Source organism: Anomaloglossus baeobatrachus, chromosome 9 (assembly GCF_048569485.1).
Source record: "Anomaloglossus baeobatrachus isolate aAnoBae1 chromosome 9, aAnoBae1.hap1, whole genome shotgun sequence".
Taxonomy (NCBI): domain Eukaryota; kingdom Metazoa; phylum Chordata; class Amphibia; order Anura; family Aromobatidae; genus Anomaloglossus; species Anomaloglossus baeobatrachus.
The window spans coordinates 14,425,281-14,452,914 of NC_134361.1; the positions used below are offsets into that span (position 1 = coordinate 14,425,281).

General features: G+C 46.9%; 1 protein-coding gene across 1 annotated transcript in view; it reads left to right on the forward strand.

Moving 5' to 3' along the window:
• Nucleotides 1-27,634, forward strand: part of CHM (CHM Rab escort protein) — a 99,670-nt gene that overhangs the window by 13,548 nt on the left and 58,488 nt on the right. Inside the window, exons 3-8 of the mRNA XM_075323070.1 lie at nt 4,440-4,512; nt 5,104-5,228; nt 9,879-10,224; nt 17,148-17,264; nt 17,351-17,471; nt 17,656-17,878. Coding sequence (XP_075179185.1) covers nt 4,440-4,512; nt 5,104-5,228; nt 9,879-10,224; nt 17,148-17,264; nt 17,351-17,471; nt 17,656-17,878 — 1,005 coding nt within the window. The remainder of the gene's footprint in view (nt 1-4,439; nt 4,513-5,103; nt 5,229-9,878; nt 10,225-17,147; nt 17,265-17,350; nt 17,472-17,655; nt 17,879-27,634) is intronic.

Genomic DNA, 27,634 nt, shown 5'->3' on the forward strand with positions numbered 1-27,634 from the left:
TATATACACATACACACAATGTATACATACATACACACACACAATCCCCATATACTACATCACTACACCCACCACATACTACACCTGTAATATACATCCCTATACACTACACCTGTAATAAACTACACCTCTATATACTATACCACTATATACTACACCCCTATATACACCTGTATTATACTACACCACTACACCCCTATATACACCTGTAATATACTACACCACTATATACACCTGTAATATACTACACCACTATATACACCTGTATACTACACCACTATATACACCTGTAATATACTACACCACTATATACATCTGTATTATACTACACCACTATATACATCTGTATTATACTACACCACTATATACACCTGTATACTACACCACTATATACACCTGTAATATACTACACCACTATATACACCTGTATTATACTACACCACTATATACACCTGTATACTACACCACTATATACACCTGTAATATACTACACCACTATATACACCTGTATTATACTACACCACTACACCACTATATACACCTGTATTATACTACACCACTATATACACCTGTATTATACTACACCCCTATATACACCTGTATTATACTACACCACTATATACACCTGTATTATACTACACCACTATATACACCTGTATTATACTACACCACTATATACACCTGTATTATACTACACCACTATATATACCTGTAATATACTACACCACTATATACACCTGTAATATACTACACCACTATATACACCTGTATACTACACCACTATATACACCTGTATTATACTACACCACTATATACACCTGTATTATACTACACCACTATATACACCTGTATTATACTACACCACTATATACACCTGTATACTACACCACTATATACACCTGTATTATACTACACCACTATATACACCTGTATTATACTACACCACTATATACACCTGTATTATACTACACCACTATATACACCTGTATACTACACCACTATATACACCTGTATTATACTACACCACTATATACACCTGTATTATACTACACCACTATATACACCTGTATTATACTACACCACTATATACACCTGTATTATACTACACCACTATATACACCTGTAATATACTACACCACTATATACACCTGTATACTACACCACTATATACACCTGTATTATACTACACCACTATATACACCTGTATTATACTACACCACTATATACACCTGTATTATACTACACCACTATATACACCTGTATACTACACCACTATATACACCTGTATTATACTACACCACTATATACACCTGTATTATACTACACCACTATATACACCTGTATTATACTACACCACTATATACACCTGTATTATACTACACCACTATATACACCTGTATTATACTACACCACTATATATACCTGTAATATACTACACCACTATATACACCTGTAATATACTACACCACTATATACACCTGTATACTACACCACTATATACACCTGTATACTACACCACTATATACACCTGTATTATACTACACCACTATATACACCTGTATTATACTACACCACTATATACACCTGTATACTACACCACTATATACACCTGTAATATACTACACCACTATATACACCTGTATTATACTACACCACTATATACACCTGTATTATACTACACCACTATATATACCTGTAATATACTACACCACTATATACACCTGTAATATACTACACCACTATATACACCTGTATACTACACCACTATATACACCTGTAATATACTACACCACTATATACACCTGTAATATACTACACCACTATATACACCTGTAATATACTACACCACTATATACACCTGTATTATACTACACCACTATATACACCTGTATTATACTACACCACTATATACACCTGTAATATACTACACCACTATATACACCTGTATACTACACCACTATATACACCTGTATACTACACCACTATATACACCTGTATACTACACCACTATATACACCTGTATTATACTACACCACTATATACACCTGTATTATACTACACCCCTATATACACCTGTATTATACTACACCACTATATACACCTGTATTATACTACACCACTATATACACCTGTATTATACTACACCACTATATACACCTGTATTATACTACACCACTATATACACCTGTATTATACTACACCACTATATACACCTGTAATATACTACATCACTACACCACTATATACACCTGTAATATACTACACCACTATATAGTACACCACTACATCCCCCCCCCCATATACCACACCTGTAAAACTACATTCCCACATACTGCACCCCTACACCCCGAATATTTGTCAACAGTTACCCCCCCCCTCCCCATTGCCCCCGCAGGTTACTAGTAACCACTCACCTGTCTTCTTATTGTCCCCTCCTCAGGCTCCTCCGTACGTTCCCCTCGCTGAGCGGCTTCTCTTTCAGATGCCCAGGCTGCGCCGACGCTGTATTCCTAGGCGCCGCTGCTTCTCTCCGTGCGGCCCAGGCTGCTGCAGCGTCTTCTGCTGCCGGGCGGGAACTTTTCAAATGACACACGCGCGCCGTACTGACGACATCAGGGCGCGCGTGTGTCACACAGAGCATCTGCCGGGCAGGAAACAGAGGACAGATTCCTGCGTTCCGCTGCCTGCACTGACTGTGCGGAGCTGCAGCCAGGATCTGTGCTTTGTTTCCTGCCCGGCACGCAGCATGTGATGAGGGCAATCTGACCACGGGCCTCCCGGAGCCTGGAGCTCCGGACAACAGGTCAGATTGCCCTCATCAGTGACCGGCCAGCAAGGACGCCCTGAGCCAGGCGGGCCGGTCACAGAGAGTAGGCGGGCCGGATGTGGCCCGCGGGCCGCCCCTTGCCCAGGTCTGGTCTAGATGGTCACGGACTGCTCCTGTCAGCCATTCTGCGGATCACTGTGGTCACGGATATCTTTGAGGAGCTCTCATCAGTATAAATACATGTGTGGTCAATATAAAGGACTGGCAAATAACTTATTTCTTCCAAAGACAATACTAAGGACCGGGTGCACTCACTGCGGGGGAAGAAAAGCGATTCCGACAGCTAAATAGGAAAGGGTTCTTTACAGTTAGAGCAGTCAGACTGTGGAATGCCGACCACAAGAGGTAGTAATGGCCGATACTATAACAGCTTTTATATCAGGGCGGAGGATTCCTCAGTGCACAGCATTGTGGGTGATAGATTAGTGATGACGTATAATTGGTGTAGGGAGGTGAAGTAGATGAAGCGGGGGTTTTTTTTTAACCCTACGTAACTGAGATTCCCCCAGAATCCACAGATCAGGACAAGAAATCAGAGCCTTGTGCATAATGAGCGAAGTCATGTGACTTGCCGTTACAGCCGGTGGTGCGCAGCCCGGGAGCCGCGTGCTGCTCATATATCAACGCTGCGCACATCCCGGGTTTCATGGCGCCAAGTGGTGGTGACGAGCACTTCAGCAGAACGCTGGACGGCACCTGGGAGATTTATGTCCGCCCGTCCCATCTCTGCACCTGGAGCGGCTGCTGCCAATAATTCCCGTAGATGGATCCGAAGCCGTCCGGTGCCAAGTAGTAATTAAAGGACGGTGGCGTGAGCGTGCCAGCCGGGCGTGCCAATCACTGCAGCCGAGATACCGGACGCAAAGGGAGAAACTATCATCAAATAATATCTATTGTCCCCTGTTATCAGCCATGTCAGGCTGCAGAAATGCATGCACTTTTGACTGCAGTTGTGAGAGATAAGAAAAGTATCCGGATTCTCCGGACCGGACGGTGCATTCTCTGAGATAGCGATATCACCAGGACAAAACCAGCTCTGCTACATCTGTGCATCACGTGGCTGCACTTCAGGTGGAGCGGGATGTGGTGTCCTGATGACGTACAGGACATGAGGAGGCTGCGCCGCTCACAGCTTGTTAGCGGAGAGTTTTTTATCGTTTTTGCACCCACTCTTATGTTCGGTTATTCCTCTGTCACACATTTAGGCCACAGTATTAGCATTTACTCCAACACTGGGGGGAGAAACAGTCAGCAAGTAGCAGCACGACCCTAAGCGGGCATCGATGGATTGCTTGTGTGTCCTGCGAGTGACCATCCGGACAGATACATTCTGCGCTCTCTCTGAGTGCCTGTATCACTGGGCTATATTATTACAGGATTAGCACCAGACTGTGCTCACCATGCCCCTGGCGTGCCCCCTGCCATCCTAGCCGTGCCCCCTGCCGTCCTAGCCGTGCCCCCTCACTGTACCCCCTGCCGTCCTAGCCGTGCCCCCTGCCGTCCTAGCCGTGCCCCCTGCCGTCCTAGCCGTGCCCCCTGCCGTCCTAGCCGTGCCCCCTGCCATCCTCTGCCTTTGTCTTTGTCTTCATGCCTTTCCTTAATTATCTTTCAGGAGAAATTATTATGGAGGAAATTGGGCCAGTTTTACATTTTCCGGGTTGCAGACGTGGATTGCGGACTGTCAGGTTGGTGATTGTGCCGTCACATTATGATAGTCTGTATTGAAGAGGCAGATTTAACAGAAAATATCATGACTGTTACTTAAAAATGTGATCCTCTTTCTTTTGTCCTTTCTCTTTCTAACTAACCCCTCCTAATAGACCGGTGCTACCGGCCCCGCTCCTGTAGCTGATCTCTCTGCAGCAGATATAGTCCTATGTTAATGTTTTGGTGTCTTCCTTCCCAGTCTGGCTCTGCCATGTGCCCGTCAGTAGATAATATCACACGATCTGCAGCGCTTGTTACATGAACGCTCCGCACTGTAAACCAGGCTGAGAGGAGAGCGGCGTGTGATCTGGACCTGCGCGCCCAGACTGCTGTCACTCAGAGAGGCCGCCCCGGCCAGACCACTGACGTGTCCTGCTCAGTGTCTTATTCCAGTCTCCAGACTGAAAGGACCAAAGCAAATCATCAGCATAGGAATATATGCGCCACAGAGATATCAGCTGCAGGAGCAGTGCAGGTAGTTAGGAAGAGTTAGGACAAATGAAAGAGGATCACATTATTAGTGGAAAACTCCTTTAATTTTTCCTGTTTCTAATTTTATCTTGTACCAGAAAGAACACGACGGCACAGAGGAAGCTCGGATAGAAAAGGAAAGCATACTGGAGAATGAAGACGTGCTGCTCCTGAACCAGCGGGACAAAACCATACAGAACATCGAGGAGTATACTTACACCAGGTAAGAAATGGACCATCAAGGTGAAATGGAGCGCTGCACCGCTGCTCCAATAATACCAAGATATGTGAAAACGGGCAGTAAGGTTATGGTCAGACACCTCCATAACGATTTATCAGAGCTTCTAAAAGGTGGAAGCTGTACAAAGCGTGGTGTAAGGATGACACGTGCCAGAGTGCAAATCACCAGAACAACTCAGCAAAATAGCGAGTGCAGCTCTGGAGTATAATACAGGAGGTAACTCAGGATCAGTAATGTGATGTATGTACACAGTGACTGCACCAGCAGAATAGTGAGTGCAGCTCTGGAGTATAATACAGGAGGTAACTTAGGATCAGTAATGTAATGTATGTACACAGTGACTGCTCCAGCAGAATAGTGAGTGCAGCTATGGAGTATAATACAGGAGGTAACTCAGGATCAGTAATGTAATGTATGTACACAGTGACTGCACCAGCAGAATAGTGAGTGCAGCTCTGGAGTATAATACAGGAGGTAACTCAGGATCAGTAATGTATGTACACAGTGACTGCACCAGCAGAATAGTGAGTGCAGCTCTGGAGTATAATACAGGAGGTAACTCAGGATCAGTAATGTAATGTATATTGAGTAGTGATGAGTGAGCACTACCATGCTTGGGGGCTCAGTACCAGAAAATCTTCCCGAAAAATGCTTTTTTTTTCTATTGACTTTAATTATACTCTGTATACGTGTCGTGAGCATCAGACTGCTCGTTACGAGCACCCGAGCATAATAGTGCCCGCTCAGCACTAGATAAAAGTACTGAGCACCTGAGCATAGTAGTGCCCGCTCATCAGTAGTTAACAGTACTGAGCACCGGAGCATGGTAGTGCCCGCTCATCAGTAGTTAACAGTACTGAGCACCGGAGCATGGTAGTGCCCACTCGTCACTAGTTACCAGTACTGAGCACCCGAGCATGGTAGAGCGGTCATCACTAATACTGAGGCTTTCCTTACATATGATCCTGTATGGATACTGTCTGTTGATTCGCGGTGGTCTTGTCTCGGTTGGTTGGCGGCGGTCTTGTACGGCGGTGGTCTTGCCTGGGTCGGTCGGCGGCGGTCTTGTACGGCGGCTGTCTTGTACAGCAGCGGTCTTGCCTGGGTTGGTCGGCGGTGGTCTTGTACAGCGGCGGTCTTGCCTGGGTTGGTTGGCGGCGGTCTTGTACGGCGGTGGTCTTGCCTGGGTCGGTCGGCGGCGGTCTTGTACGGCGGCTGTCTTGTACAGCAGCGGTCTTGCCTGGGTTGGTCGGCGGTGGTCTTGTACAGCGGCGGTCTTGCCTGGGTTGGTCGGCGGTGGTCTTGTACAGCGGTGGTCTTGCCTGGGTTGGTTGGCGGCGGTCTTGTACGGCGGTGGTTTTGCCTGGGTTGGTCGGCGGCGGTCTTGTACGGCGGCGGTCTTGTACAGCAGCGGTCTTGCCTGGGTTGGTCGGCGGTGGTCTTGTACAGCGGCGGTCTTGCCTGGGTTGGTTGGCGGAGGTCTTGTACAGCAGTGGTCTTGCTTGGGTTGGTCGGCGGTGGTCTTGTACAGCGGCGGTCTTGCCTGGGTTGGTTGGCGGCGGTCTTGTACGGCGGTGGTCTTGCCTGGGTTGGTCGGCGGCGGTCTTGTACAGCAGCGGTCTTGCCTGGGTTGGTCGGCGGTGGTCTTGTACAGCGGCGGTCTTGCCTGGGTTGGTTGGCGGCGGTCTTGTACGGTGGTGGTCTTCTACAGCAGCGGTCTTGCCTGGGTTGGTCGGCGGTGGTCTTGTACAGCGGCGGTCTTGCCTGGGTTGGTTGGCGGCGGTCTTGTACAGCAGCGGTCTTGCCTGGGTTGGTTGGCGGTGGTCTTGTACAGCGGCGGTCTTGCCTGGGTTGGTTGGCGGCGGTCTTGTACGGCGGTGGTCTTGTACAGCGGCGGTCTTGCCTGGGTTGGTTGGCGGCGGTCTTGTACGGCGGCGGTCTTGCTTGGGTTGGTTGGCGGCGGTCTTGTACGGCGGTGGTCTTGCCTGGGTTGGTCGGCGGCGGTCTTGCTTGGGTTGGTTGGCGGCGGTCTTGTACGGCGGCGGTCTTGCCTGGGTTGGTTGGCGGCGGTCTTGTATGGCGGCGGTCTTGTACGGCGGCGGTCCTGCAGCTTTGCTTTCTGCGGTCGGTGCAGGAGGCCGTGCTTCTCCCGCTCCTTTCTTTATATTGCACACAGCCTCTCTCCTTTCTCACTCCACAAGTGACGGCTTGTAGTAAAGCCCATATTACCGGCGTCTGTATTTATTAGAGCAGTGAAATAAGTGGAGCCGGTAACGGCCGTTGTTTACACTCTGTAATATTCTCTCCGAGCTCCGTGGCTGCAGAGTCCTTGAGGAAATTTGCTCATAAATATTATGGCCGCTCCACATAAAGCAGGTTTGCCCAGGTAGCCGCAGAGCACGCCGCCACCGCCTGAAAACATCGGCAAATGCATTTTTTTTTTTATGTAAACAATCAATCTCTGGCGCGGTGCGATGTGTCATTCAGGAGTGAAGCGAGGAGGTAAAGGACGACGATGGAGGACGGCGGATGTGAGGACCCCGTGTGGAACGCAGCGACCAGAGACGTTTCTTCACAGTGATGTGTAATAAGGGAGCGGTATCAGCAGAGTCTGAGGATGGGAGCTTTCAGGAGACTGCCCATGAATGCTGCAGATTTCTCCAATGCAATTTAGCGGGACCTTCTGGAGGATTGGACGCTCCAAAAAACTTTGTGCATCTTGAAACACACGACAGGATGCAGCGGTACGTCACATGTTGAGTTGATTGTCTGCAGTGGTCACGTGACTATAGTTATTGTTGGGAACATCTTCTGGATTCTCGGAATTCATCCATATCGGATCCTCACTTTCTCTACAGGTGTTTTTTTTTCTCCTCGCATCTTAAAAATAAAGATCACTAATGAGACGTCTCCGGCAGAATCCCCCCCCCCCACCGCCGCCCCCCGCCGCCTCTTTATAAGGTCGTTTTTTTTCTTTTTCTGTCGCACATCACCGGTTATTACACACGAGAAGTGATTGTCCAGCGAGGTGGAAGCCGGGCGCCAGCGTCTGAGCGTGTTCAGCACAAAATGTGCGCGGAGCGTGAGATCAAACCCGAGCCGTCATTAACCCGACAGCATTAACCTAAATAGAAAAGCTCCTCATCTGCATGTACCCTGGGTGAGGACGGCGCAGGAGGCGCTCACCACCACCACCTCCACCGCCGCCGCCACAGCCTCCTCCACCAGCGCCACCTCCGCCACCACCAGCACCTCCACTGCCACCGCCTCCACCACCACTGCTGCCTCCACCAGCACCAGCACCTCCACTGCCGCTGCCGCCGCCTCTGCCACTGCCTCCTCCACCTCTGCCACTGCCTCCTCCACCTCTGCCACTGCCTCCTCCACCTCTGCCACTTCCTCCTCCGCCGCTGCCACTTCCTCCTCCGCCGCTGCCACTTCCTCCTCCGCCGCTGCCACTTCCTCCTCCGCCGCTGCCACTGCCTCCTCCGCCGCTGCCGCCTCCACCACTGCCGCCACCACTGCCGCCTCCACCACCACCACCACCACCACCGCCGCTGCAGCCTCCATCACCACGCCAGAGAACACTCAGGTGTCGGGGTTTGTTGTTTCCAGGATCTTCCATCTGGCTGAGCGCAGCGTCGCCCCCGGCACACAGTGTTCTCTGATTCTGCCGTTACCTGTTGTGTGATGTGTAAACACCGGACGGACAGCAGATTGTTTATAGATCGGAGACCGCGCCATTTATCTGCCGCTATGTCATAACCCGCGAACGTCACAGTAACCGCGCACCACGTATGTGCATGTATCATAGAGCGGTCTGCAACTGTGCGATCACATGTGGCCTATGTCATTATCGTTCTCAAGATCTCTGCTCCCTGTCAATGACGTCCATCCCTCATTATTACATCTATAGCGTTACATAGACTGGTTATTATACAGATTTACCTGCCCTGCGACTGTCACATCCAGAGCTGCACTCGGTATTCTTCTGGTGAAATCACTGTGTATGGACAATATAATATGTATTCTGCAGAATGGTGAGTGCAGCTCTGGAGTATAATACAGGAGGTAACTCAGGATCAATAATGTAATGTACGCAGTGACTGCACCAGCAGAATAGTGAGTGCTGCTCTGGAGTATAATACAGGAGGTAACTCAGGATCCGTAATGTAATGTATGTACACAGTGACTACACCAGCAGAATAGTGAGTGCATCTCTGGAGTATAATACAGGAGGTAACTCAGGATCAATAATGTAATGTACGCAGTGACTGCACCAGCAGAATAGTGAGTGCAGCTCTGGAGGATAATACAGGAGGTAACTCGGGATCAGTAATGTAATGTATGTACACAGTGATTGCACCAGCAGAATAGTGAGTGCAGCTCTGGAGTATAATACAGGAGGTAACTCAGGATCAGTAATGTAATGTACGCAGTGAGTGCAGCTCTGGAGTATGACATAGGATAAGCACTGTGTTTAGTAATGGAGCTGTAGTAGGGATGTTTGTGTTGCTCTTAGCATCTAACTACAAAGTACCATGCAATCTGTAGGGTCTGATGTTGTCGGCTGCAGTTTGATATAAAGTTTAATGATTTAATCTTTTCGCTTTTCTGTTTTTCCTGCTGTAGACATGAGTCTTTGGAGAGCGTTCAGGAAGCTGGGTCGCTTGGTGTGAATCCTGAGCTCATAACCACTGAGCCTCATGACTCGGACTCCACCACCGAGGCTTCCGCTCAGAATATCGATGTTGCGGAGCAGCCGATCGTCGCAGCAGAGTCTCAGAATGAGCCGCAGTCAGAGACTTCAGCCCCCGCTGCGCAGGAGGAGTCTGTGGAAAGTGACCCGTCCACCGGAGACGTGAGTGAGACGGATCCCTGCCCCGAACCCGGGAGTCCGCCAGAGCCGCAGAGGAAGGTCACATACTCTGATATCGTGCGAGAAGGAAGAAGATTCAACATCGACCTGGTCTCCAAGGTGAGCAGATCTGCGGAGCTGCACTCTCCCTATAGGCTTTCCTTACTAAACGCCATGTTCCCAGCACCGCACAGCCGATCTATGACCACATCAAAGCTGAATATGCAGTGACCCAGTGAGACTGTAAAAGCCAAACCGGACAACATGCTTAATTATACCCCATTTCAAAAATGATTTTAGCCCCAATTACATGCATGTAAACAAAATACTTACCAAAAAGTGAGCAACTCATATACTGTACATATTCTGTGCTGAGTCTAAGTTTTATAACCTTTTAAACTGTGTACATACAATACTGATCCTGAGTTACCTCCTGTATTATACTCCAGAGCTGCGCTCACTATTCTGCTGCTGCAGTCACTGTGTACATACATTACATTACTGATCCGGAGTTACCTCCTGTATTATACTCCAGAGCTGCACTCACTATTCTGCTGCTGCAGTCACTGTGTACATACATTACATTACTGATCCGGAGTTACCTCCTGTATTATACTCCAGAGCTGCACTCGCTCTGTAGATGGATTTTCAGGCATCTACACAGTATATGTCTTGCTTAGTTCTGCCTTGTGTTTTCTCCTGAATATTTGTATCTTTCGGCCTCACAGCTGTGATATCGGCTTTTCCCGGTTTCCTAGAAGCTGCACTTCTGTCTATTTTGTAACTTGCAGGAAGAGTTGAAAAGATTAAAAACTTTTTGTATGATTTTTATTTTTTTTTATTTTTCTACTTAAAGGGCCGGCGCTGTTTTCCGGCCTGGTCCGCTGCCCGCCTTCTGCTCCCGATATGGCGGTAGATCAGGGAATGGCGCCGGTGACTTGTTATCTCTTCATTACATCTAATATTTACATTTCTGCGCTCGCCGCCGGCCACAACTGACTGATCCCATCCACTTAATTAGCTCTTATGGTTTATTTTCCTATAAATCCTTTTTTTCCTTTAATAATTGCACCTTGTAGCGGGAATGAATATTAATGATCCCGGCCTCACTTTTCATCTCATAATATAGATGTGAACCCAGAAGAAATGTCTTTTTCGGAGCGCGAGCCTCGTCTGCCTCCGCGATTCATCACCGTGATCAGTCTCTCTGTCTCGCTGCAAATCAAAGACATAATTGAGTTCCTGAGGATGGATTAGGCCGAAAAATCATTTACTCTGCACGCATTTAGCAGCAATGTCAGGGCTCAGAGGAGGCGACGGACCACGCTCGGGAGCTACTATAGATCCCTCACATGTCAGAGATCCAGCACATGAGGGTCGCAGAACAAATAAAGACAATATTCCAAATGCAACGTATAGTAACGGGAAATGTAACTATATAGCATTGTAGGTGACAGAAATCTCCTCTAACTTATGAGAACACGTGCGCCCTCTATCCTGGGAATGTAAATAGGATTGCCCCTTCGTGAATATACATACCATCTCCCCCAAAGCTGATCATACAAAGCCGCAGAACCAAGCTCATAAGGTATATACAGCATCAGAAGCAAGCTCATAAGGTATATACAGCACCAGAACCAAGCTCATAAGGTATATACAGCACCAGAACCAAGCTCATAAGCTATGTACAGCACCAGAACCGAGCTTATAAGCTATGTACAGCACTAGAACTGAGCTCATAATGGATATACAGTACCAGAACCAAGCTTATAACATATATATATATAATATAGCACCAGAACCAAGCTTATAATGTATATACAGCACCAGACCCAAGCTCATAAGGTATATACAGCATCAGAACCAAGCTCATAATGTACATACAGTTAGGTCCAGAAATATTTGGACAGTGACACAATTTTGGCGAGTTGGGCTCTGCATGCCACCACATTGGATTTGAAATGAAACCTCTACAACAGAATTCAAGTGCAGATTGTAACGTTTAATTTGAAGGTTTGAACAAAAATATCTGATAGAAATTGTAGGAATTGTCACATTTCTTTACAAACACTCCACATTTTAGGAGGTCAAAAGTAATTGGACAAATAAACCAAACCCAAACAAAATATTTTTATTTTCAATATTTTGTTGCGAATCCTTTGGAGGCAATCACTGCCTTAAGTCTGGAACCCATGGACATCACCAAACGCTGGGTTTCCTCCTTCTTAATGCTTTGCCAGGCCTTTACAGCCGCAGCCTTCAGGTCTTGCTTGTTTGTGGGTCTTTCCGTCTTAAGTCTGGATTTGAGCAAGTGAAATGCATGCTCAATTGGGTTAAGATCTGGTGATTGACTTGGCCATTGCAGAATGTTCCACTTTTTTGCACTCATGAACTCCTGGGTAGCTTTGGCTGTATGCTTGGGGTCATTGTCCATCTGTACTATGAAGCGCCGTCCGATCAACTTTGCGGCATTTGGCTGAATCTGGGCTAAAAGTATATCCCGGTACACTTCAGAATTCATCCGGCTACTCTTGTCTGCTGTTATGTCATCAATAAACACAAGTGACCCAGTGCCATTGAAAGCCATGCATGCCCATGCCATCACGTTGCCTCCACCATGTTTTACAGAGGATGTGGTGTGCCTTGGATCATGTGCCGTTCCCTTTCTTCTCCAAACTTTTTTCTTCCCATCATTCTGGTACAGGTTGATCTTTGTCTCATCTGTCCATAGAATACTTTTCCAGAACTGAGCTGGCTTCATGAGGTGTTTTTCAGCAAATGTAACTCTGGCCTGTCTATTTTTGGAATTGATGAATGGTTTGCATCTAGATGTGAACCCTTTGTATTTACTTTCATGGAGTCTTCTCTTTACTGTTGACTTAGAGACAGATACACCTACTTCACTGAGAGTGTTCTGGACTTCAGTTGATGTTGTGAACGGGTTCTTCTTCACCAAAGAAAGTATGCGGCGATCATCCACCACTGTTGTCATCCGCTATCTCTCTGATGGATTTTTTCTTTTTTTTCAGCCTCAGGATGTTCTGCTTCACCTCAATTGAGAGTTCCTTAGACCGCATGTTGTCTGGTCACAGCAACAACTTCCAAATGCAAAACCACACACCTGTAATCAACCCCAGACCTTTTAACTACTTCATTGATTACAGGTTAACGAGGGAGATGCCTTCAGAGTTAATTGCAGCCTTTGGAGTCCCTTGTCCAATTACTTTTGGTCCCTTGAAAAAGAGGAGGCTATGCATTACAGAGCTATGATTCCTAAACCCTTTCTCCGATTTGGATGTGAAAACTCTCATATTGCAGCTGGGAGTGTGCACTTTCAGCCCATATTATATATAGAATTGTATTTCTGAACATGTTTTTGTAAACAGCTAAAATAACAAAACTTGTGTCACTGTCCAAATATTTCTGGACCTAACGGTACAGCACCAGAACCAAGCTTATAATGTATATACAACCAAGCTTATAAGGTATATACAGCACCAGAACCAAGCTCATAGGGTATATACAGCACCAGAACCAAGCTCATAGGGTATATACAGCACCAGAACCAAGCTTATAGGGTATATACAGTACCAGAACCAAGCTCATAAGGTATATACAGCACCAGAACCAAGCTTATAATGTATATACAGCACCAGAACCAAGCTTATAATGTATATACAGCACCAGAACCAAGCTCATAAGGTATATACAGCACCAGAACCAAGCTCATAGGGTATATACAGCACCAGAACCAAGCTTATAGGGTATATACAGTACCAGAACCAAGCTCATAAGGTATATACAGTACCAGAACCAAGCTCATAAGGTATATACAGCATCAGAACCAAGCTCATAAGGTATATACAGCACCAGAACCAAGCTCATAAGCTATGTACATCACTAGAACTGAGCGCATAATGGATATACAGTACCAGAACCAAGCTTATAACATACAGTATGTACAGCACCAGAACAAAGTTCATAAGGTATATACAGCACTAGAACCAAGCTCATAAGGTATATACAGCACCAGAACCAAGCTCATAAGGTATATACAGCACCAGAACCAAGCTTATAATGTATATAAAGCACCAGAACCAAGCTCATAAGGTATATACAGCACCAGAACCAAGCTTATAAGGTATATACAGTACCAGAACCAAGCTTATAATGTATATACAGCACCAGAACCAAGCTCATAAGGTATATACAGCACCAGAACCAAGCTCATAGGGTATATACAGCACCAGAACCAAGCTTATAATGTATATACAGCACCAGAACCAAGCTTATATGGTATATACAGCACCAGAACCAAGCTCATAAGGTATATACAGCACCAGAACCAAGCTCATAAGGTATATACAGCATCAGAACCAAGCTCGAGTCATAAGGTATATACAGCACCAGAACCAAGCTCATAAGCTATGTACATCACTAGAACTGAGCGCATAATGGATATACAGTACCAGAACCAAGCTTATAACATACAGTATGTACAGCACCAGAACAAAGTTCATAAGGTATATACAGCACTAGAACCAAGCTCATAAGGTATATACAGCACCAGAACCAAGCTTATAATGTATATAAAGCACCAGAACCAAGCTCATAAGGTATATACAGCACCAGAACCAAGCTTATAATGTATATACAGCACTAGAGCCAAGCTTATAATATATATACAGAACCAAAACCAAGCTCATAGGGTATATACAGCACCAGAACCAAGCTTATAATGTATATACAGCACCAGAACCAAGCTCATAAGGTATATACAGCACCAGAACCAAGCTCATAAGGTATATACAGCATCAGAACCAAGCTCATAAGGTATATACAGCACCAGAACCAAGCTCATAAGCTATGTACATCACTAGAACTGAGCGCATAATGGATATACAGTACCAGAACCAAGCTTATAACATACAGTATGTACAGCACCAGAACAAAGCTCATAAGCTATGTACATCACTAGAACTGAGCGCATAATGGATATACAGTACCAGAACCAAGCTTATAACATACAGTATGTACAGCACCAGAACAAAGTTCATAAGGTATATACAGCACTAAAACCAAGCTCATAAGGTATATACAGCACCAGAACCAAGCTTATAATGTATATACAGCACTAGAGCCAAGCTTATAATGTATATACAGCACCAGAACCAAGCTCATAGGGTTTATACAGCACCAGAACCAAGCTTATAATGTATATACAGCACCAGAACCAAGCTCATAAGGTATATACAGCATCAGAACCAAGCTCATAAGCTATGTACATCACTAGAACTGAGCGCATAATGGATATACAGTACCAGAACCAAGCTTATAACATACAGTATATACAGCACCAGAACCAAGCTTATAACATACAGTATGTACAGCACCAGAACAAAGTTCATAAGGTATATACAGCACCAGAACCAAGCTTATAATGTATATACAGCACCAGAACCAAGCTCATAAGGTATATACAGCATCAGAATCAAGCTCATAAGGTATATACAGCACCAGAACCAAGCTCATAGGGTATATACAGCACCAGAACCAAGCTTATAATGTATATACAGCACCAGAACCAAGCTCATAAGGTATATACAGCATCAGAATCAAGCTCATAAGGTATATACAGCACCAGAACCAAGCTCATAAGCTATGTACATCACTAGAACTGAGCGCATAATGGATATACAGTACCAGAACCAAGCTTATAACATACAGTATATACAGCACCAGAACCAAGCTTATAACATACAGTATGTACAGCACCAGAACCAAGCTCATAAGGTATATACAGCACTAGAACCAAGCTCATAATGTATATACAGCACCAGAAACAAGCTTATAACATATATACAGCACCAGAAATAAGCTCATAATGCATATACAGTATCAGAACCAAGCTCATAATGTATATACAGCAATAGAAACAAGCTTATAAAATATATACAGCACTAGAACTAAGGTCATCATGTATATAAAGTGTCAGAACCAAGCTCATAAGGAATATACAGCACCAGAACTGAGCTTATAATGGATTTACAGTGCCAGAACCAAGTTTATAACATATATAAAGCACCAGAACCAAGCTCATGATGAATATACAGCAACAGAACCAAGCTTATAACAGGTACACAGCACCAGAACCAAGCTTATATATAAAGCACAAGTACCAAGATCATAATGTATGTACAGCACCAGAATTAAGGTCGCAATGTATATACAATACCATAATGTGTGTGTGTGTATATATATATATATATATATATATATATATATATATATATAATAGCACCAGGATCATAACATGCATAGAGTATCAGAATCAAGCTGGTCACATATATATACGGTTCCAGAACAGCGTTTATACAAGAAAAGAACTAAGCTCATAACCACATGTATAAAGTGTGTGAACTGAGCTCATTATGCACATAGAGAACTAGAACCAAGTGTATGATATGAATACCAGAGCAAAGGTTATAGGGAGAATGAGAATACAGCATCAGAACCGTGCTCATATTATTACAGCACCATAAACAAGTTCTAACCTAATATACAATACCAGAACCAAGCACAGTACATATAGTATCAGCACCATATACAGCAGAAGAACTAAACAATATATATAAATCAGCAGAATTGTTCATACAGCACTAAGCTGTGCTCCTAACGGGAGAGTACTGGATCCAGACATGTAACATAACTATATAACCATGGTCATTACATAAAAACCACATAAGAATCAGTCACACCATATATTCAGCACCAAAACCGCGCTTGTAAGTCCATTATAGTATCAGAACCGAGCACAGTGCATAGATACAGCACCAGGATACAAGAATACTGGACTAATCTGCTAGTCTGGAATAGAACTACTGGGCTTTCTGAACCATTGGTTTCCAGATAGATGAAGTGTCATGTGTTCATTCATGTCTGAGTTACACAGTCTTTCTACCTTATTAGCGTGTATATGTCGCCGACGTAGTCCGCTGCGTTGTACAGATCCGCTGTCACCTGTTGCTCTGTTTGCTCTGCAGTTCCTTTATTCTCGTGGATTATTAATCGATCTGCTGATAAAATCCAACGTCAGCCGCTACACAGAATTCAAGAACGTCACCCGGATCCTCACCTACCACCACGGCAAGATCGAGCAGGTGAGTGCCTGGGAGCGGCGGTCGTCGGGTGTGCGGAGGATTCAGAGACTGGTCCAGGGTAACGTGGGCATCCCTTCCTCCGGTAGGTGCCGTGTTCTCGCTCCGACGTCTTCTCCAGCAAGCAGCTGTCCATGATCGAGAAGAGGACGCTGATGAAATTCCTGACGTTCTGTGCGGACTACGAGCAGCATCCCGAGGAATATGAAGGTGCAGTGTGTGAGAATGTTATCTGTAGAGATGAGGGAAGGGGTCCCGGGCTCAGCGTCCGGTCTGCGTCTGGCTGCCGTGACGGGGTCTCCGGGAGTCCTGCAGGTGGGAGGAGGTCTCTGGGCTTCTATATGGCGGCTACTGGTGTGACTAGTGACGTGATTTGAACTGTTTTCTGGTACAGATCACAAGGAGGCCATGTTTTCCGAGTTTCTCCATTATAAGCGGTTATCTCCCAGTCTGCAGCACTTTGTCCTCTGCTCCATTGCGATGGTGTCCAAGTCCAGCAGCACCATAGAGGGACTGAAGGCGACGCAACATTTCCTGCGGTGCCTCGGCCGCTACGGAAATACTCCGTTCCTGTTTCACATGTACGGCCTGGGAGAGATCCCTCAGTGTTTCTGCAGGTGAGTGCAAAAGATGGAGCATACCATGATAGTCTACAATTGCCGCCTGAGCAGGGGTCCTCACCGGAGCTGCCGGTAACATCATCTGCAGCCCCACAAGATATAACAGCCCCATGATAGTCTATAGTGGTCGTCCTCACCAGAGCTGCCGGTAACATCGTATGCAGCTTCATAAGCTAAAAAAAATAAAATAAAAAAATAAAGTAAACTGTGAGGGCATAGCACCTCTCACAGCTGATGCTTTGTTACACTTTCCTCGTCCTGTATGGGCACTGCTCTCCGGCCTGCCTTGTTTTATCTGCTCTGATACATTGTAGAGAAGTGGATGTGATATTTTATATATTGATCCGCCATATACTGCACGTATCAGGAAGACTATGGCTATGCCGGCATATCTGCCTTCTGGCTTGACAACTAAACTGCAGCATTTTGAAAAAAAAGCAGTAAAAGCACATGCGTTTTCGAGGCGTTTTCAATGCATTTTCGATGCGTTTTTGCAGCATTTTGAGATTGACAAGTCCATAGGTGGAAAATGTAACCAAAACGCAATGATGAAGTGACGCTGCTTTTTTTTTTTTTTTTTTTTTTTTTTTTTAGGAAACGATTTTGACAAATTTGTCAAACAGATCGCTGCCTAAAAAAAAGCAAAGTGCGCATGGAAATCCTGATTTCTCAGACTTTGCTGGGGAAGCAAAACGCATGCATGTTGTCATTGACACGCTGCAGTTTAAAAAGCGGCCAAAAAGCAAGAAAAAAGCAACGTGCGGACATGGCCTTATAGCTTTGTTTATTTTACCTTTCTTAAAGGGATTCTCCATATCTGATTCCTTCCACCTCAGTGGATACCTTGTGCTGGTGGAGGGGTGTGATCAGATGCCGTCCTGTCACAGTGCCTTGTCAGTGCTACGTTGTCTTCAGCTCTCATTTTCCCTTTCGGCCATGACCGCACCACCTGAGAGATCGGTTCCGCCCACATCAGGACAGGAAACCCACTGTTAAAGAGGCGGTACCTCTCCTCTACATCAGTTTGGTTTCCTGTTTTGATGGGACAACCCACGGATTCTCCCAGGTCTGACCCGGTGTGGAAGTTTGGTTTCTTACCAAAAGCCGGCATTCGGGCCTGGATGCACCTCCCCAGGGCTTTGGCCGTCTGCGGTGGTGGGGCGCAGGCCTGGAGCGGGAGCTCGGCTCTGCGTCGCCCCAGGCTTTGTGATCCTCAGACGGAGCCCGCGAGACGGGCGCCCTGCTGACGGAACGCTGGGGTGAAGAGGAAGTGACGCGGCACCCGGAAGTTCATCACCTGCGCATGTGCATGGTGTTCCAAGATGGCAGCGCCCAGCGAACAGATTTCAAGCGGGAAATTTGAACCAGGGAGGTATGAGGAGTCACCTTCGCTGCATTCTGGTGAGTATGACGTCTCCCCTATTCAGGATGAAAGACAACTCTCCTCCAGAGCAGGATGTGCTGGAACAGCATGCAGATTCCCAGGGCAGCGAGGGGAGCGCTCCTCCGGCAGTGCTAGTCCCTCCAGTCCGGCAAGTCGACATTCCAGGAGATCTGAGAAATCCAAATCTGGAAGTCATAGGCTGTGTCCACGGTAGAATGTACCTGCGGATTTTTCTGCATGAAAATCCGCGACTTTCGCGGCAAATCCGCACCTTATTTTTGCCGCGGATTTACCGCGAACTTGCCGCGGATTTTGATGCAGATTTTTTTTTTTTTCCCCATTCTATAGCCAAAATCCGCACCAAAATCCGCAACAATAATTGACATGCTGCAGATTTTTCCGGATCAAAATCCGCGGCAAATCCGCCGCGGAAAAATCCGCAGCATGGACACAGCATTTCCAAAATGCCATTGAAATGGCTTGGAAGTGCCGCTGCTGCAGATTTTCGGAAAATCCGCGGTAAATCCGCAGCGTGGGCACATAGCCTTAAACTGCCTCCGAAACCGGTACCAGATCCGCCATCTTGAGGGGTGAGTGTCTGCTGCAGCATTTCATTGTTTAAAGGTCCCCCCTATGTTCCCTTCTTTCTTCAGGAGGTACCTCTAAGAGGAATCAGGAATTGTGGGGGTTACAAGGACAGTCTATCCTCAGATTACCAAGGAGGCCTTGTCCCACCTGTATCAGAGGTCTTCTGTTTTATTTATAGATCATAATGTTGAAATTACGTACAAAATGAAACAACGTGACCAAATCCTGACAGGTTTCAGACCCTAGAACAGGGTCCTTATTCTTAGGTTTCATGGACAAATATGTGTTGAATTTATAAGAGGAAACATGGACTTGTCTCAGTGAATCAGTGTCTAAGTGAAGACATCTGCTGTAGACTGATTGCTCCCTGTCTGGTCTTAAATGAAAAAAAGAGGCTGCTGGGTGTTGTGGTGCACCTTTAACCCTGGCTATATGCTGGGTGTTGTGGTGCACCTTTAACCCTGGCTATATGCTGGGTGTTGTCGTGCACCTTTAACCCTGGCTATATGCTGGGTGTTGTGGTGCGCCTGTAACCCTAGCTATATGCTGAGTGTTGTGGTGCACCTGTAACCCTGGCTATATGCTGAGTGTTGTGGTGCACCTGTAACCCTGGCTATATGCTGAGTGTTGTGGTGCACCTGTAACCCTGGCTATAAGCTGGGTGTTGTGGTGCGCCTGTAACCCTGGCTATATGCTGGGTGTTGTGGTTCGCCTGTAACCCTGGCTATATGCTGGGTGTTGTGGTGCGCCTGTAACCCTGGCTATATGCTGGGTGTTGTGGTGCGCCTGTAACCCTAGATATATGCTGGGTGTTGTGGTGCGCCTGTAACCCTAGATATATGCTGGGTGTTGTGGTGCGCCTGTAACCCTAGATATATGCTGGGTGTTGTGGTGCACCTGTAACCCTAGATATATGCTGGGTGTTGTGGTGCACCTGTAACCCTAGCTATATGCTGGGTGTTGTCGTGCACCTTTAACCCTGGCTATATGCTGGGTGTTGTGGTGCGCCTGTAACCCTAGCTATATGCTGGGTGTTGTGGTGCGCCTGTAACCCTGGCTATATGCTGGGTGTTGTCGTGCACCTTTAACCCTGGCTATATGCTGGGTGTTGTGGTGCGCCTGTAACCCTAGCTATATGCTGGGTGTTGTGGTGCACCTGTAACCCTGGCTATATGCTGGGTGTTGTGGTGCACCTGTAACCCTGGCTATATGCTGGGTGTTGTGGTGCGCCTGTAACCCTAGCTATATGCTGGGTGTTGTGGTGCACCTGTAACCCTGGCTATATGCTGGGTGTTGTGGTGCGCCTGTAACCCTAGATACATGCTGGGTGTTGTGGTGCGCCTGTAACCCTGGCTATATGCTGGGTGTTGTGGTGCGCCTGTAACCCTAGCTATATGCTGGGTGTTGTGGTGCGCCTGTAACCCTAGCTATATGCTGGGTGTTGTGGTGCGCCTGTAACCCTACATATATGCTGAGTGTTGTGGTGCGCCTGTAACCCTGGCTATATGCTGGGTGTTGTGGTGCGCCTGTAACCCTGGCTATATGCTGGGTGTTGTGGTGCGCCTGTAACCCTGGCTATATGCTGGGTGTTGTGGTGCGCCTGTAACCCTAGATATATGCTGGGTGTTGTGGTGCGCCTGTAACCCTAGATATATGCTGGGTGTTGTGGTGCGCCTGTAACCCTAGCTATATGCTGGGTGTTGTGGTGCGCCTGTAACCCTAGATATATGCTGGGTGTTGTGGTGCGCCTGTAACCCTAGATATATGCTGGGTGTTGTGGTGCGCCTGTAACCCTAGATATATGCTGGGTGTTGTGGTGCGCCTGTAACCCTGGCTATATGCTGAGTGTTGTGGTGCACCTGTAACCCTGGCTATAAGCTGGGTGTTGTGGTGCACCTGTAACCCTGGCTATATGCTGAGTGTTGTGGTGCACCTGTAACCCTGGCTATAAGCTGGGTGTTGTGGTGCGCCTGTAACCCTGGCTATATGCTGGGTGTTGTGGTTCGCCCGTAACCCTAGATATATGCTGGGTGTTGTGGTGCGCCTGTAACCCTGGCTATATGGTGAGTGTTGTGGTGCGCCTGTAACCCTAGCTATATGCTGGGTGTTGTGGTTCGCCTGTAACCCTAGCTATATGCTGGGTGTTGTGGTGCGCCTGTAACCCTAGCTATATGCTGCGTGTTGTGGTGCGCCTGTAACCCTAGCTATATGCTGGGTGTTGTGGTGCGCCTGTAACCCTAGCTATATGCTGGGTGTTGTGGTGCGCCTGTAACCCTAGCTATATGCTGCGTGTTGTGGTGCGCCTGTAACCCTAGCTATATGCTGGGTGTTGTGGTGTTCCTGTAACCCTGGCTATATGCTGGGTGTTGTGGTGCGCCTGTAACCCTGGCTATATGCTGGGTGTTGTGGTGCGCCTGTAACCCTGGCTATATGCTGGGTGTTGTGGTGCGCCTGTAACCCTGGCTATATGCTGGGTGTTGTGGTGCGCCTGTAACCCTGGCTATATTGGGAGGCTTGGACTGTTGTATCACTTGTGATTCTCAGTTCTGGTCCAGATTGTGCTATGTGGTTACTGTCCTCTGATGACTGAGGACGGGTGGTGCCTGGCAAAAAAAAAATCCCAAAGCAAATCAAAGCACTGTTAAAAAAAAAAAAAAAAAAAAAAAAAAAAAAACCCCACACATAATGTTACCACTAAAAGCTTAATTGTGACACTCTAGGTGTGATCAAAGATACATAGTTCATAATTCTATCATTCCAGATGTTGTAAAGTGTAAATAAGCGAATCACTCAGACCAGAAAAGACTGCTTCTATTGTTCTCTGTTGTCAACCTTTATACACAACTGTTATTGGTATAGAGAGGCTGCAACTATTATCACTTGTCAATCTTACAAGTCATAGAATAACTGTTATAATGTGGGATAACTACTGCTTTTAATCTCTGTTGTCAGCTATTACTAACCAAGAAAAGGCTGTTATAATATGGGGGAACCACATCCACTATTCTCTATTGTCAACCTTAACAGGCTAGGTAAGAAACTATTGTAAGGCTATGTGCACACAGTGCGTTTTTTTGACGCTGCGTTTTTGTGCGTTTTTGGCCGCTAAAAACACACCTGCGTCGAAAAAACGCGGCAAAAAACGCACGCGTTTTGCCGCGATTTGGTGCGTTTTTTTGCTGCGTTTTGCTGCGTTTTTGCTCACTGCGTCCTTATGCGTTTTTTATCAGTGAACAAAAAAAAGGTCTGATGTCATTTCCTTCTTCAATGTGTTCTTCATTCTCCACTAGTGTATGCAGAAGAGCAGACAGCTGCAGAACTACAAGGCTCAGCATCCTCCATCCAATAGTGTATGCAGGAGAGCAGACAGCAGCTGTCGAACTACAAGGCTCAGCATCCTCCTTCCAGGACTGTATGCAGGATTTCTTTGCCCCCCCAAACAAGAAAAATGACGTGGGCTTCGCCATATTTTTGTATGCTAGCTGGGTACAGCAGGCAGGTACGGGCTGCCCCCAACCCCCAGCTGCCTATTTGTACCCGGCTGGGAACCAAAAATATAGGGAAGCCCTTTTTTTTTAAATTATTTCATGAATTTCATGAAATAATTTTTTAAAAAAAAATGACGTGAGCTTCGCCCAATTTTTGAGTCCAGCCGGGTACAACTAGGCAGCTGGGGATTGGAATCCACAGTGCAGGGTGCCCAAGCTTTCTGGGAACCCCCGCTGTGAATTGCAGTCCCGCAGCCACCCCAGAAAATGGCGCTTTCATAGAAGCGCCATCTTCTGGCGCTGTATCCAACTCTTCTAGCTGCCCTGATGCCGGGTGGCTAGCTAGGTAATAATGGAGTTAGGGCTAGCTGTATATTATCAGCTGGCCCTAAGCCCGAAATTCATGGTGTCACGCCAATATTAGACATGGCCACCATGAATTTCTAGTAAAGATAAAAAAAAACACAACACACAGAAAAATATTTTTATTAGAAATAAAACACAACACAATTAGTGACTCCATCTTTATTGAAATAAAGAACCCCCCCCTCCGCAGTAATCCTGGGTCAGGGTCCCGCGCCGTCCAATCCGGATCCAATATCATCTGATCGGTTTGCTGGAAGGCAAAGCGATCAGATGATGTGTCAGGATCAAGTGCCTGAATCCCATCACACATCAGCTGATTGTATAAAAGCCGGTTATACAATCAGCAGATGCATCGGTGCAAAAAAAAAAAATAAATAATACTCACTTATGTGCTGATTACCGGCAGCTCCTGGAGCGATCGATTGGACAGGAGTCTGATCCCGTCCGATCGCTGCAGCAGCTGCCGGTAATCAGGGATGAAGTCTCCTGACGCATCCGCTGATACCGGCCGGGCGCCCGCGTCACCGCGATACTTACGATCACCTGATGCGTCAGGTGACTGCATCAGGTGATCCATCGCCAGGTCCTGCATCCATCGGAGGTTTCCCGGCCGTCTGCACACAGCCGGAGCGGCGATACCGTGAGAGGATCTGGGAGCGGGCATGGCACCGGGAGGCTGCAGACATGTGAGTATAACTTTTTTTTTTTTTCTACTGTTAACTTTTGATATTGCAGCCGCTTCCACCTCCTGCCTGTACATGGCGCCGCACGGCAGCATACATGCACAGGACGGGAGATGGAAGCGACGGTGACGGTACCGGGAGGATTCACGCTTCTGTATATACTGACAGAAGGAATCCTCTTCCTGTACACGTCACTTTGCTACCCACCTCCTGCGTTTATAGCTGCGTTTTTGGTCTTAGAAACGCACCAAAACGCACCAAAACGCAGCTATTTGCGTTTCTCATTGCGTCTTTCAACATCCCATTGAACTCAATGGATGAAAAGCGCAGTGAAAAACGCGGGAATAATTGACATGCTGCGTTTTTGTGGCACCACAAAAACGCAGCTGAAAAAAAACAGATGTGTGGGGACAGCAAAAATTAAAACTCATAGACTTTGCTGGGGAAGCAAAGTCCTGCAGTTTTGAGGCCAAAAACGCACCCGAAAAACGCGCAAAAACGCCGCGAAAAATGCACTGTGTGAACTTACCCTAAAGCATGGAAACTAACGTCTATTGTTCTCTGTTCTCAGCCATACAAGCTGGGGAAAAAAAAGGGGGTAATCTTAGGAAACTACATCTCTACTCTCTGGTTTTGGCTTGTGTGGAAACACCAAGCCTCGAGGCTGAGTTGAGAGGTATTAGCCGTGCTGAAGTCAGGGAAACACATAAACAATCCACTAGGAAGATGGGGGAACTTCAGATAAATCAGGCGGCTCTGAACGGGGATCCAGAAAATTGTCACCTGCCTCTTCCTCAGCCTTGGACTCCTCATCTTCCTCAGATGTGGACGGCAGACTATGCTCCCCATCCTCTGAGGTGACACCCCTAGTGGAAGCTGTCCACTCCACTATGGGGCTGGTGGATGATAAAGATCCTGAATCCACACAAGACCTCATGTTGGAGGCCTGGATTGCAGGTCCGTGGTACCTGGAAGGCTGCAGCAGGAGCTCTTTGCCCGGCGGTGGCAGGTACATGTGTAACAAGGTCCATAATGGTTTGGGTCCCTTCTCCTCGCATGCCTCCCTGGTATTAAATCTTGTCCTTGATGCCCTTTCAGATGTTCCCTCCAAGACCCTGAAGGTGGTACTACTCATTGCTTGACGTCCGCTAGACGGGTGGGTGACCTACAGGCGCTCTCCATTGTCCATCCATATACCCAAATTTTGGTCGATAAGGTGGTATTGTGTACAGATCCCTCATAGCCTAAAGTGGTCAAGCCCTTCACAGGTCCCAGAAATTCATACTGCCTTCCATTGTGACCCTCCTTCCAATGACAAAGTGGACAGGCTCCATAGCTTGGATGTAAGACTTGCCCTTATAACCTACTTAGATAGGACCAGGGAATGGCGGGAATCTCAGGCCCTGTTTTTGCTACTTTACAGCCCCCGGACTTTCCCTAGAACGGATCTACAAGCACCTTGGCTAGGTGGGCCCGGGATGCTATGTCGCTGACCTACTCAGCTAAGGGGGTGCCAGTTCCCCTGCAGATTAGGGCCTTTCCACTGGGTCACTTTCTACTACTTGGGCGGAGCGGGCAGAGGTGTCTATTGATCATATATGCAGGGCCGCCACTTGGTCCTCCTTCCTCTACCTTTTTCTGTCACTATAGACTTGACTTGTCCTCCACGGCCAACCCTTCTTGGTAGACGGGTATTAGAGGCGGTGGTCCCTCGCTAAGGTGATTGGTCTCTAGAATCTCTCAGGTGGTGCTGTCATGGGCGAAAGGGAAAAATCTTAATTACTTACCGGTAATGGGATTTTCAGAAGCCCATGACAGCACCCTTAGTTCCCCCCCTATTCACTGGTTATGGGCACCCTTCGGGGAGTGTTAGAGTTAATGGTGTATTCCTTTGGTGGTGATGTGATTAACATTTTTGTTTGTGTTTTGTTGATCCTCTCTGGCTCTGTAAACCTGCTGATGTGGAGGAGAGGTACCGCCTTTTTATCAGTGGGTTTCCTGTCCTGATGTGGACGGAACCGATCTCTCAGGCTGTGCTGTCATGAGCTTCTGAAAATCCCATTACCGGTAAGTAATTAAGATTATCTCAATACAAAAGTGCAAGACGCCCGAGAACCCCTTTAACCCTTTCCCCAACATCTGCTGTATATGAGCCTCAGACGGCGTGTTCAGGTGCTATATAGCCGGCTTCTGCCAGAAACAGCAGGGAATGGAGCTTGCTCTGATTACTGCTGTTTAACTGCCTAAATGCTGCTGCCCATCCCTGACAGTGGGTATAAGCGGCGTGTCGCCATGTTGCACCTCACGATGCCTCCGCCATAGAGCAGTATCTGTAAGAATTAATAATCAGGAGTAGAGTTCAGCGAGTACCTAACTATTCACTACTCGCAGGAAGAGTACAGCGTTCGGGTAAGGCTGCTTTCACACCTCCGGGTTTTGCAGTGCGGCACAATCCAGCTCAAAAACCTATGCAACGGATGCGGCAAAAAAAACTGATCCGTTGCATAAGCTTTTCCATGCGGCGCGTCCATTTGACGGATGCGGCTTGATACTGAGCATGCACAGTTCAAAAAACACGCATCCGGCATCCATAGGCTTGCATTGTAAATCATTTTTTTCGCCGCAGACTAAAACGTTCCCTTGAACGTTTCATCTGGCCGCCGCATCGGCTAAATATGCCGCATCCGGCAAAAACTGGACTCAACGCAAGGCCATGCGGCACAATCCAGCGCTAATAAATCTATGTGGAAAAACCGCATCCGGCGGGAAAAAAACGGATACGGTTTTCCCGCAAAGCGCTGTATTGTGCCGCACAGCAAAAAACGGATGTGTGAAAGTAGCCTTACTCGTTACTTTGCGAGCAGCATTCTGTAATCTGCAGGCAGCCCAGCGGCCAGTACTCCGCAGATAGCAGCGCGGTATAATGGGGATCTGTCCGCTCCGCTGCCCTGTGATAGGAAAGTCTCTGTGAGCCGCAGATGGATGGAAGTGTCAGGGATGAATGCGGAGCGGCCGCTGCCTCTACATCGTGTCACAGGGGAACATTCCTTTCCGGTGACGTCTACTCCGAGGTGAACGACCAAAACATTGGAGTATTTGTGCTGTCCTGCAATATTACCATGGAATTAACCCCAAATCTGCCGGTCTCCTAAATGAGATCTGTCAGTTTGATTCCAGGAAAGCTGGATGGGAAATTGTAATGTGAGGTCAGAGGAACGTTCCTTCTCACTGTGTATATGCATCG